This window comes from Mus caroli, chromosome 5 (assembly GCF_900094665.2).
Source record: "Mus caroli chromosome 5, CAROLI_EIJ_v1.1, whole genome shotgun sequence".
Lineage (NCBI taxonomy): Eukaryota > Metazoa > Chordata > Mammalia > Rodentia > Muridae > Mus > Mus caroli.
The window spans coordinates 47,823,465-47,836,637 of NC_034574.1; the positions used below are offsets into that span (position 1 = coordinate 47,823,465).

A 13,173-nucleotide genomic window follows, 5' to 3' on the forward strand; every position below is an offset into this window, starting at 1 on the left:
TATCTTTCTTGATACAAGTATTAATGTTACAAATTTCTCTCAAAGTCAATTTTACCTCCATTCAATAAAGTTTGGTATGTTATTGTACTGGTTGGTTTTGTGTGTCAACTTGACACAGCTGGAGTTATCACAGAGAAAGGAGCTTCAGTTGAGGAAATGCCTCCATGAGATCCAGCTGTGTGGCATTTTCTCAGTGATCAAGTGGGGAGGCCCCTTGTGGGTTGTGCCATCCCTGGCTGGTAGTCTTGAGTTCTATAAGAGAGCAGGCTGAGCAAGCCAGGGGAAGCAAGCCAGGGGAAGCAAGCCAGTAAGGAACATCCCTCCATGGCTTCTGCATCAGCTCCTGCTTCCTGACCTGCTTGAGTTCCAGTCCTGACTTCCTTAAGTGATGATCAGCAATGTGGAAGTGTAAGCTGAATAAACCCTTTCCTCCCCAACTTACTCCTTGGTCATAATGTTTTGTCCAGAAATAGAAACCCTGACGAAGACAGTCATCATCTCGTATCAGTCAATTTAAAACGTTCAATTTCTTTCATGACTTGCTATGTGACCATCAGTTATATTAGAACTGTTACGTTCATAGAGAACTTGAGCTTGTACTCCGCTAGAGGCTTTATTCCTACTGACTGACAGGTATACAAACTGCTGGAAGGGTTATGCACAAATGATTAAGTCTTGCCAGCTACAAACCCTGAGAACTACAATAGCAACTTACCTGAAAAATATACCCTACCCACTGGTACCGGAGCGGCACAAATGTTATGGGTACTAAGTAACCCCTTTTTATTGGACTTAAGGCCTAGTTCATGAAATGCAATCCATGCCTGAAATTGCTAACAAGTTCAAGAAGCAGAGACTAAATAGGTAATGGTCCCTAGAAAAAACGTATTACTAATATTCTATTAAATGAACATAGCAGCTAAATGACTCCTAATGATCTATTGATATCTCCATACATCAGGGCAGCCCTCATCTCTCACCAGAGAAGCTGGTTCTTACAGTAGATGGCAATTAACCCAGAGATCCACAACTGAACTGTGAGAGAGAGACCTTGGAGCACTCAGCCCTAATGGGATGTCTTTATCAATCCCCTTCACTCAGGGGGCATATGCGAAAAGGAAGTGGAAAGACAGCCAGAGTTGGAGCCTGACTCAGGAAATGGTGTCTTCTAGATACTACACATATGCACTTACTGTGACAGCACGCACAAAAGAAGGGGAAAATGAGCACAAAGTCCTACCCCTAACCAAGAAGCGATTTGCAATTGGTTCCTGCTGACAAAGAGGAAATCAGTCCCTCTCCTCACCCCCAGGGAATGATGCCAAGTGTATCAACTACACTCCAGGGCAGGTGTCATGCCCTGGAGTAGCTGGCAAACCAAACCAAACTCTACTGTCTTTGTTGTTGGTTTGTGCCTTTTGTTGTTGATTTGGTTTGGTGGAGTTTTTCTTAAGACAGCAAAAGAACAGGGAATTTGATGGATAAGGAATGGAAAGGATATGATTAAAATATATTGTATGAAAAATATTTTATTAAAAATTTTTAAAATATAGCTGGGTGTTGTGGCACATGCCTTTAATCCCAGCACTTGGAAGGCAGAGGCAGGCAGCCTCTGTGAGGTCAAGGCCAGTCTGGTGTATATAATGAGTTCAGGACACCTGGGGCTATGTAGTGAAACCTTGTCTCAAAAACCAAGGTTATTTTTCTATGATTGCTTTCTGTTTTCATTCCGTTATTGTTAGAGAGTACACTTCATGTGATTTCAGTGCTTTTAATTTTTTTAGATTTGTTTTTCTGATCCAAATTTAATCTAAGACAAATGTTGCATATCCACTTGAGAAGAATTTAAGTTCTTGAGACGAGGAACTGGCTCTGATGCACAAGCCTGAAGACCTAACTTACATTCTTCAGGGCCTTTGTAAAAGACTGGATGTAGTAGCTTGCATCTGCAATCCCAGCACTACTGTAGTGACAGAGGAGGCAGGAGCAGAAGAATATACCAGAAATCCACAGGCTAGCTGTCCACTGGAGTATACAACACTGAGCAACAGCCAGAGAGCCTGCCTCAGAGTGAGGGTGGAAGGCAAGAACCAGCCCCTAAACATTGTTCTGTGACCAACACACACACACACACACACACACACCACACCACACAGTCACATACAAAAAGGATTTGTGTTTCATGAATATTTGACAGAAGTCTATAAATGTCAATAAGGCAACTATGTTGATGAGCCGTCTGTCTTTTATTCAACTCTTGAGCCGTCTGTCTTTTATTCAACTCTTTGACAATTTTCTTTTGCTCTTTGTTATTCAGCAATATTAGTCTCTAGATACAATTGTGGATGTCTTCTTCCTTCATTCTTATATATAATTTGGATTTCTGTTTGAGGGAAACTTGCCCTAATTGTTTTCCTTTACTCTTGACCATAAATCTACTATACCAGAGTACATTTCTCTTGATTACAAATTGCATGGTATTTTCTATTTCTAACTCAGCAGCTATCAATGCTTTTAAGTTTCAAGTAGGCTTTTAATCTCCCTATGTAGTAATCTCTCTCCCACTGATATGTTTATACCACTTATTATTTAGCATAACTGGTAGGATTTCATTGAAATCTATTTTGCTACAGTTTTCTGTGCTCTTTCATTTCATTGACTTGTGCTTACTTTAAAAACTGAGGGCTTGCCAGTGTGGTGGCACACACCTTTAGTTCCAGCACTTGGGAGGCAGAGGCAGGCAGATTTCTGATTTTGAGGACATCCTGGTCTACAAAGTGAGTTCCAGGACAGCGAGAGCTATACAGAGAAACCCTGTCTCGAAAAACCAAAACAAACCAAAAAAAAAAAAAAAAATCTGAGCGCTTGTCATTCTTCTTTGTGTGCACCCTCTGTTGTGTGTACTATAATAGACATCTTTGATAGGAGCCTCCTGCTTCAAAGCGTGCACCAGTAAGTAGATGTATTCCACTTTTAAACAAATTCCAAACTTGGGTGTCTGAGTACTTCCAGAACATTTTAATCCTTAATTTCTGTGGTTGCTATCAAGACTTTACCTTTCAGCAATGTGATTGTAATATATCTAGACTGAGATTTCTTTGAGTTTATTCTGTTGGAGTTTGTTGATCATCCTATGACTATATCTGTTGTCATATTGAGGGATTTTTTTTTTTCTTTAGCTACTATGCTCTGGATATGTTTTGTGCACCACACTTACCCTCCTCTTCTTCCGGGTTACAATGACACCCTGGCAGTGCTTTCAATTTTGTCCCCTAGATATTTGAAGTTCTATCGGTGCTTTTTGTTTATGCGTCTTTTTAATTTTTATTTTTAGGTTGGTTTTCCAATCAGTTTGTCTGTGATTTGGACTCAACACTTCTTTAGATCATATATTTTTCCATTAATTAATTTATTTATTCACTTCACATCCCAATCACTGCCTCTCCTCTTCCTGGTTCCCCCACTTACACAGTCCTTCCTCCCTTTCCTTCTCCTCTGAGGGGTTGGAGCTCCCCACCCCCTGGGTGTACCCACAAGTCTCTGCATGGCTAGGTGTATCCTCTCACATCAAGGCCAGACAAGGCAGCCCAGTTAGGGGAATGGGTTCATAGGCCCCCATTTATGGAAAGGCCCTCCATATGTTGGGAGATCTACATAAAGATAGAGCTGCATAGTTGCTACTAGGTCCAGCTCATGTATATACTTTGGTTGGTGGATCAGTCTCTGAGAGCCCCAAGGGTCTAAGTAGTTGATTCTGTTGGTCTTCTTGTGGAGATCCTATCCCCTCTATCCTCTCTATCCCCTCTAGGTCCCTCAGTCCTTCCCCCAGTTCCTCCAAAAGAGTCTCTGAACTCCCTCCGATATTTGGCTGTAGGTCTCTACATCTGTTTCAATCAAGTGCTGTAGGAAGCCTCTCAGAGGACAGTTATGCTACCCTCCTCTGTCTGCAAGAATAATGGAATATCAATAGTATCAGTGCTTGCCCATGCCATGAGTCTTAAATAGGGCCAGTTATTGGTTGCCTATTCACTTAGCCTCTGTTCCATCTTTGTTCCTGCATTTCTTATAGACAGGACAAATTTTAGGTCAAAAGTTTTGTGAGTGGGGGTTGGTGTCTTTATCCCTTCAGTGGGAGTCCTGCCTGGCTATAGGGAGTAGCCACTTCAGATAGAAGTCTCAGCTAAAGTCCACCTCCATAAACTCCCGGGAGCCTCCCCATGCCAGGTCTCTGGCACATCCTAGAGATACTCCCTCCCCTGTCCCCTACACTGCCCATCCCCTGCCATTTGCTATTTCTGCTCATTCTTCAGGCCCATTGTCCCTCTCCCCCCACATCTCATCCTGAATTCCCCTCCCCAACCCCTCTTCCATCCAGTTTCTCCTTCCATTTCCCTCCTATGACTTTTGTCCCCCCTTCTAAGTGAGATTCAAGCATCCTCGCTTGGTCCTTCCTTCTTCTTTGGCTTATTTGGGTCTGTGAATTATATAGCATGAGTATTCTATACTATTTGGCTAATATCCACTTATGAGTATATACCATGCATGTCCTTTTGGGTCTGGATTACCTCACTCAGGATGATATTTTATAATTCGATTCATTTGCCTCTAAAATTCATGATTTCCTTGTTTTTAACAGTTGAGTAGTATTCCATTGTGTAAATGAACCACATTTTCTGTATCCATGTTTTGGTTGAGGAGGATCTGGGTTGTTTACAGTTTCTGACTAGAATAGCTTCATTATGAATAAAGCTGCTGTTAATGTAGTTGAGCAATTTTCCTCATGGTATGGCGGAGCACCTTTTGGTTATATTTCCAGGAGTCTTATAGATGGGTCTTCAGTTAAAATTATTCCCAATTTTCTGAGAAACAGCCAAATTGATTTCCAGACTGGTAGTACAAGTTTGCACTCCCACCAGCAGTGGATTCTTCCCCTCACCAGCATCTGCTGTCACTTGAGTTTTTGATCTTAGCCATTCTGTTGGGTGTAAGGTGGAATCTCAGCATCATCTCAATTTGCATTTCCCTGATGACTAAGGATGTTGAACATTTCTTTAAGTGCTTCGCAGCCATATTATTATTGATACATGCTCTGATTCATTGACACTTTCCTTGGTCATCTCAATCTACATCAGGTCTACTCAGTCCTTTGGAGGTTTCACCATTATGTTTCTTTTTTTTTTTTCAAATAATTATTATACTATGCAGTTGTATAATTTTCATGTAGTCATTCCTCATGTAAAACTCATATATACTTGCAAGGGTAGATTTTGCTATGCTAAACCATCCCCCAATGAACTTTATACTTTTAAAGCCATCGCTGTGCAGTCTCTATGGGAGGAGGCACTATTCCTTCCCCAAGACACTGAGAATTTGAGTAACTAAAAATTATTGAATGTAATAATTTAGATATATTTTTCAATATTAAAATATTTATGGCAAAAAGTTTTCTTTTGCTTGATTTAAAACAAATCGAAAGGCTTAATTTGTGAATGCCACTGACCAATACTTGCACGTACTAGAATATAGAAGAATTCAACAAAGAATATGACTATGATCTTTCAGAGACAGTTGGGGGATTTTTAGATGCTCATAAACAACACAGAAATGTGAGAGGTCTATTTGTCTCTTAGGATATTTAAGCAAAGGGTTCATTTTCTAAGTCTGAGGGAAAACTGTTATTGTTAAATAGATGACTTATAAATACGGGAACCCATACATCTTTGAATTTTTTGTAGCAAAATAAATTCAGTTAAATTTGTTCTTATAACCTTGTCACTAAAACGAAGGGTTTGAATAAGAATCCTAAGGTCTCCTGTTGCTTTAAACCATGTGTCCTCCAGACTCCCTATGTGCAGGTTTACTTTTTCCAATCCATATAGCAGCTTGGCTGAGATGTACAGGTAACACTTGTTGAACTGAAAAGTATAAAGCACTGAATGTTCTTTAATATATCTGGAACAACAATCCAGATTGCCATGGCTTGTCTAAAATTGAAACTATCAGAATACTATAAATAAATAAATGGTCATACATAAGTCACCCTTTTAATGGTTTTAGGATATTAAATTGAGGACCCACCTTCTTGCCTCTGACATTCTATAGCTTTTAGGAAATAAGGGGCCTTAGAAGATTTGCAATAATGACAAAATTAGTTGGATTCTTCAAATATTGCCTTTTTTAATAGGAAAGATCAAATAATAGTATTAATCCTTATTTCCTTTATCTACAGACTTCGGATATCATTTAAATGGATGGTTCGAGCTTTTTCTGGATACTTAGCTACAGATCAACTCTTGCTTTTATGGGATAGAATTCTAGGATACAACTCTCTGGAAATCCTTGCTGGTAAGAGTGAAGCCCATGCTGTTGCTATGAGAGGCCCCATTCCTGTTTAACACTCAATGGTTGTCATTAGAGAAGGGTCTTCATTCACCATTTCTAGTGCATGAACATAATAGATTGAGCAGGTTTAGAAAACACGCTCCGAAGTTGTACAGTTCTGATGCATCCATTTAACTGCTCTATTCCTATCACAGTGAGGTTTATACAGCAGAGAGTGTTGCCTTTTCCTCTTAACCATGAGCTTCATCACCTTCTGTCCTGAGCCCCTTCTCAGAGGATGAGGCCCCTGCATATGTCCAAGCTCTGGTCTTCTGGTCTGCAGTTTATCCTAGATTTCTAGATTCCAAACCTTTTCATCTTTGCTAGTAATCTCTGCCTTCTACCCTGGTGCTAAAATTATTTATTTTAGATATTGTCTCCTAAAAAAAAACAAACAAGTAAGCCATTTTTCCCTTTGCTAAGAGAAGCCACAGAGTCATCTATTGTTGATGCTTACGTAGTTAATACAAATGATATCCCACTATAACACACTAGTGTGTCACACTGTAACACTCCTTATGTGTACTGCACCCACATGCACAGGTGGCTCCATTGCTTGATCACTGGGATTCTTAGAAAATTCCAATAACAGGATTATCTCTACAGCAATAGATGGGGCACAGGAAAGCTGGCAATGTTGTTTACTTCCTTTCTTTACTGTTAAAAATCACCTCTCTGGGAAATTGTGGAAATAAGGCTGATCTAAAAAAATAATGTGGCAAGAGTATTCTCTGGACACCATATTAACATTTTCTTGAATACCAGAAGCCCATAATATTTGGGTGACATTTGGAAAGGTGAAATTAGAATAACTATAAAGTATCATGAGAATAAATGTTACCCCAGATGCAGTAAGACGGTCATTGATTAATGCTTCAACAGCTCCCAGCATCCTTCTCTCATTTTTCTTAAAACTCATAAAGACTTGTTAGAGAAGAACTGCCTGCCCTTATCATCTTACCTGAAGGATGGTGATATATCATCTAGGAATAGAAGGAATGCCAGAGAGAGTGTCTGGATTTTCAGACATTTCTAACAAACTGCCCTTATCCTCTAGTGTAATGCTTAAGTGCTAGGTGATCCTGCCCTTTTCAGAGGGCCCATTTCTTTAAGGATAATATGGCTTATTGATATGTGCCCTTCTTAGGCCTTCTGAGATGGTTCAAAGTAAAGATGCCTACTGCCAAGTCTGACAACCTGAATTAAATACCCAAAACCCACATGGTGGGAGAGAGAACCACAAGTTGTGATCTACACAATCTGATTTCTACACGCAGACCATGGCTTCCATATATGTACCATGGCTTGCTTGTGCTCTCTCTCTCTCTCTCTCTCTCTCTCTCTCTCTCTCTCTCTCTCTCTCTCACACACACACACACACACACACACATACACACAATAACATAACTACATAACTTTTAAAATTAAAGTATGCCTTTTTTTTAAGAGAGAGAGAGAGAGAGTGTGTGTGTGTGTGTGTGTGTGTGTGTGTGTACGTACGTACGTGTGTGTACCCACACACCAGAAGAGGGCATTAGATCTCATGGAGCTAGAGCTGCAGGCTGGGAACTGATCTCAGATTATGTAAAAGAGCGCAAGAGCTCTCATGTCATCTCTTCAGCTCCAGATCTGCCCCTTTCAAACCAAGATTGGTTCATGGTTTTCTCTACTTTCATTCCCCTTCTCTAGAGCCTTCTAGTTTCCCCACAAAGCAGTCTGGTTTTCTGCTACCAATTCTAAATGTCTAGATTTGATAGTTCCCTAAGTTCCCCTCCTTCTGGTCTACCAGACACTGGGAAGAGCATAGTCGACAGCCTTTGGCCTCATTTCAGAGACGATGTTGGGCGAGTGTTAAGGGGGAGCTCAGCGTAAGAAAGGACATTCTCAGAGAGTGATTAAGTAGAGGAAGCTCTGTGTCACCTGAGAGGTGGCAAAGTTTTCATGTGGAAGCAGCAGCAAGTTAGCAAGCTTTCAGGGCCTCAGGCTTAAAGCCTCCGACTTTGTTACCTCATCACCCCCTTAGCTGAAGGGGAAGGGAAAGAAAGGTATGCAGGATACTAGATTAGCATCTCTGCAGAGGCTCTGTTAACGCAATATAGAAATTAAAATCGGACTGGCGGCGAGGCAGGAACCAATGCACATGGCGCATTCACCCACTTTCTCAAATGCTAAAACTCAACAGTGAAGAAGTCTAAAAATGGGGTGCAGGAGCTCCCAACCTTTGCAGTCACATAAAGTCTGTAATAATAGATCATTGCACATAGAGATACACAGATTCCCATTGATTATGTCATACAATTTTGATACAGCTGTTTAAGGGCTACCTTTTTTTAATATATATCAAGCATGTTATTGTAGAATCTTTAGAAATCTTTCTACAAATAAATCTGTCCTTATGACTTACAGACCACTAAAGAAGAGCTTAAAACAGAAGTGTCATAATGTCATGATAGGGTTTATTAAGATTAAATTAATGAAAATAGTTGTTTAAAAAAACAAACTAAACACAATTTCCACATCTCATATGAAGCATGATTTCAGTTAAGAATATCCCAAAGTCTAGATCCTCTCGTCATGGCAAGCAAGCCTGTTGTGAGTAGAAGGGATGGACAAACTCAACATGAAGCAAACAGAAAGGCCTGTGTGATGTGACACCCAGATAAATAAAGGCTATGAGTACACATTTGGATGCTGAGTTCAATCAGTGGACTTCTCTCTTGACAGCTGACCTCCATCTAAGCCTCTTTCCTACTACAGCAGAATATTTGGACATCCTGTCAAGCTTTCAGCCAACTGCTCAACTACATACAGGAATTAAAGTGGGAATCCTATTTCTTAGCTTCTAATATGTTTTCACTCTCCAAAACATGATTCCAGATAATGGGAAGTGATAAACAATTGCTGGCCTGCAGAAATGGTTTTGATACTCTTGTGAACATAGTGTCCCATAGCTTTAAATTCATTTTTAGTCCTTTTCAGTGAAAGAGAAAATCTTTGATCCAGATCTCCTGTATGCCTTATTCCATGGTGAATAATTCCAGCTGACTTACTCTTAACTTGTATTATTATTATTCCTAAATTTTCTCCTTGGTCTTCCTATCTAATTTTGATGCTCTTGCCAAGACTTCTCAAAACCTCTCATCCCCAAGCAAAATGCCTGAGCTCTTTCCAGTTCCTGGCTGCACTGATGCTTACCTGGGGTGGTTTAGAGGCCTGGACAGCAAGAGCCTGATATCCATTCCTCAAGCAGAGCCTTCCACCTGTGAAGGCCCAGGACCACCATCATCCTACCCTGCAGGCAATGTCTGGAAAGCCCTCCGTGGTGCAGCAAAGCTGACCGTCCCAAGGAAAGCACATAGTCTCTGGTGCAGGGCTGTCTACTCCTTGTCTGTGTACTCAATAGGGAAGTCATGCAAAGGTCACCTGCACAGGCTTTGGGACCAGACATAAGTGTCAGCTCTACCATTTATACCTGTGTGACCACAAACCGGTCAGCCAGCACACTGTGCCTCAGTTTCTGTAGTAGCAAAATGGACTTGATAATAGTGCTTAATGCAGAGTGCATGGGCTGAGAGTTAAGTGCCAAAGCTGTTCTCACAGTAAATTACTGTTTAAAAGATTGTGTTAGCTGTGCAGTGCACCTAGGAACCAGTCTCCTAAGTCATTTTTAATGCTCATTACCTCGTATTCCCTAACTGTCAATGTTCTAAAGGGTAGGGAATGCACTGGCACCTCAGACCTCAGTACAGGGGGAACAAAGGTGGAATCAGGAGTCCTCTGAGGCAATTTTACCTTTTCAGGGCCACCTTTCTCATACCTGGGTACTCTGCTCCCCGTCACTCACTGCTCCACCTTTCTCATACCTGGGTACTCTGCTCCCTTGTAACTCACCGCTCTCGTGGAGTTTCGGGGTCGGTTCTGTACACAGTGTGTGCTTACCTGGCCCTTCTTGTGTGTGCTTAACAGGAACAAACAATACCAATGTTTTCTACATAATGCCTATTACTAAACTTCAAATTGTCTATATGTTTTCAAAGTTTCAACTTATTGTAACTTGTAATGTTACAAGCTAACAGTATAAATATCAAGATTAGCTCCACAACAGCCTTCTGCATAGAAGTATCCATTTGTGATACTAAGAAAATCAATAATGAGTATACAAAGATATAAATATAACAAAATATTATAAAATCACTTTTTAAAGTTGGTATACCCATACTTATATCAGGACACCTCCCTCAAACATATTAAAATGAGTTTTTAAATTTTAACTTCATGTTCCAAAGGCTTATCAATATTATAGACTAAAATCTGTGAGATATTAGAGCATATTTTAACAGTTACCGTATTAGTTGTAGGTGTGAAAGAAATCATTTAAAAATGGCTTTTTAAGACCAACAGGTTTTCCTTTCTCCAAACTGTGAAGGAGCCAGGCTCCATTCTCTAGAATAGATGTCCCACTCATTATGACTCCCTAAGCAGAGGGCAGGGCAACAGCTGCACTGCCTGCTCCTTCACCTTCTCACGGTGGCTGTGGGCACAGCGTGAGTGTCTGGGCTGCTGAAGAGTCCAGCCGTTGAAATACTGTGCGTTCTTTTCCAGTGCTGGCAGCTGCCGTGTTTGCTTTCCGAGCAGTGAACCTGATGGAGGTGACATCACTGGCTGCAGCTGAAGTAAGGATAAGTTTCACTCCGATGAGATGGAAATAGTTCCTGAGAGGCCGCCAGGCCGTCACTTTTAGTGTCTGGTGCATAGGACAAGCACTACTTGTAGCTGAATTTTTAAACTCGGGTAAAACCTATAAATTCTGAGTTAAGTATTATTAAGTACTCAAATTTCCCTAATTACTTGAAAACAACCTTCTTATGAAGGGTCATAAACAAGATTATTACAGGAAACCATTATGACCATTATGAGAAACCCGATACCTAATGACTTTAATTGAAACTATGAGGGGTTATGGCACAGGTTCTTGTTGTTGCACATGTGTTACAAACAGGAAAACTAGTTGAAAGAGTTAAATAGTATGCATTTGGAGGACCTACTAATGACATGGGCTTTGGATTCTTTTTGGTGGTGAATGAATGATTCAAAGCTGATTCCTCTCTCCTTCCTTCCTTCCTTCCTTCCTTCCTTCCTTCCTTCCTTCCTTCCTTCCTTCCTTCCTTCCTTCCCCTTTTATGGCATCTCTGTTTATTTCTATCCATCTCTGAAACCAGTATGGTCCTAAGCTTCTTGCTGGTGCTCCACTGTTACCCTCTCTCTCCCTGCTCTTTCGTGATAAAATCTTCTTTCCCTTTCTCTAGTACCCATACTTGAACCCCACCACCTAGTGTGGAAGTGTGACCTGGGGGTTTAATTAGGGTTGCTTTCAGGAACTCAGGTGTAGGATTATTTACTGAAGTATGGGCAACTTACTAGCAGCTAAACCACTGAAGAAAATGACCCCCTTCCTCCATCAGCCATTAACTATCATGAAGTGAGGAACGATGAGGGCCTGTGAACCTGTCACCCATACGAGGTGCAGTTTTGACAGGCTTAAATGTATACAGGCCGGCCTTATGAAGGTCGCCACAGGTTCACCGCCCTGTGCCCTCTCCTCCACCTCTTACATTTTTTTCTGCCCCTTTTCACAGTGGTGCTGAGCTTTAGTAACAGGCTGAGCACTTGACAATCTCCTAAAGAAGATTCTATGATATAAGGCTCAGATTAGCCCCAGGCTGTGCGGGAGGCGCACATGAGAGGGACTTTGCAATTAACAGTTGTTTGAGGGGTTCATTCTTCTTAGCAGTGTAACCACTGATAAACTAAAGCTGATTTCTTTCAGTGGTAGAGTTTATACCTAAGATATGGTGCACTTAAGTAGTGCCTGCCCTGGTGCTATATTTCTTTTCTCTCAGAGATGGAAGTATTGTCCTTCAATAGCTTCTGTGTGTTGTGTATAAAGGGAAGAGGATGTTTATATATCTTGCAACTGAATAAATATTAGCTCCATCTCAACAATATTCCCTGCAGTCTTTTACTTTGTACACTTGAGTCTAGGATTCATATTGGAGGTTTATTTATAGAAGCGAGCTGAAATGTTAGACCTAGAAACCCCCGCCACTATGTGTATGTGAGGAGAGTGGAGTGCTGCGGTTGGGTCATTTTCTTATGTGCATTTTAGATTGTGTACGTGTTCAGAGATTCCAAGGAGGAAGTTGTAGTAGCATGGTGAAAGACTGAAAGCAGCGGAAGAACTTTGTGGGAGTGGCCCCAAAGGTCACACTGAGCAGGTGTGTCTGTTGTGTGTGTGCTTTGACAGACCTTAGTGTTAATAATTCCTTTTTGGTTTTTTGTTCCAGGCAGTTCTGGCTGACCTTTCTACTTTAAAAGTCATGCCTCTTCTTCAAATTTTTCTGTTTGCTACCGTCACCTGATCTTCGAGGTCGCTGACAACACCTCTAGTTTTTCATTAGAAACTAATCATGAACTATGCAAACCTGCATACATCCAGAATTAAACTTTGCACATAAGCCAATAAAGATCATGTTCCTCCTCCGTTAAACCTAAGAAGTTTTCACTTTTTAAAACAATAACCCTACACACCAAATACTGCGCTTGCATGCTGATGATTGTCAAGAGAGAAGCAATAGACATCAGTTCTGCTGAACCGAGCATCCTCCATGCAGATCCCTAACTGGTAACAGGCTCGTACCATATATGCAATAAGAACTAAAGACACTGTAATAAACTTGAAGAGGTAACACAGCTTCTTGTCAGTTTGTAAACTTCTCCCTAGATAATAGTTTT

General features: G+C 40.9%; 1 protein-coding gene across 2 annotated transcripts in view; it reads left to right on the top strand.

Annotated features, from left to right (window-relative positions):
• Positions 1 to 12,928, top strand: part of Tbc1d19 (TBC1 domain family member 19) — a 92,152-nt gene extending 79,224 nt beyond the window's left edge. For both annotated transcript variants that reach the window (XM_021162116.2, XM_029477606.1), the window contains 3 exons: positions 6,230 to 6,345; positions 10,984 to 11,054; positions 12,726 to 12,928. In XM_021162116.2, coding sequence (XP_021017775.2) covers positions 6,230 to 6,345; positions 10,984 to 11,054; positions 12,726 to 12,800 — 262 coding nt within the window. In that variant the 3' untranslated portion in view covers positions 12,801 to 12,928. The remainder of the gene's footprint in view (positions 1 to 6,229; positions 6,346 to 10,983; positions 11,055 to 12,725) is intronic.
• Positions 12,929 to 13,173: the final 245 nt, after the last annotated feature.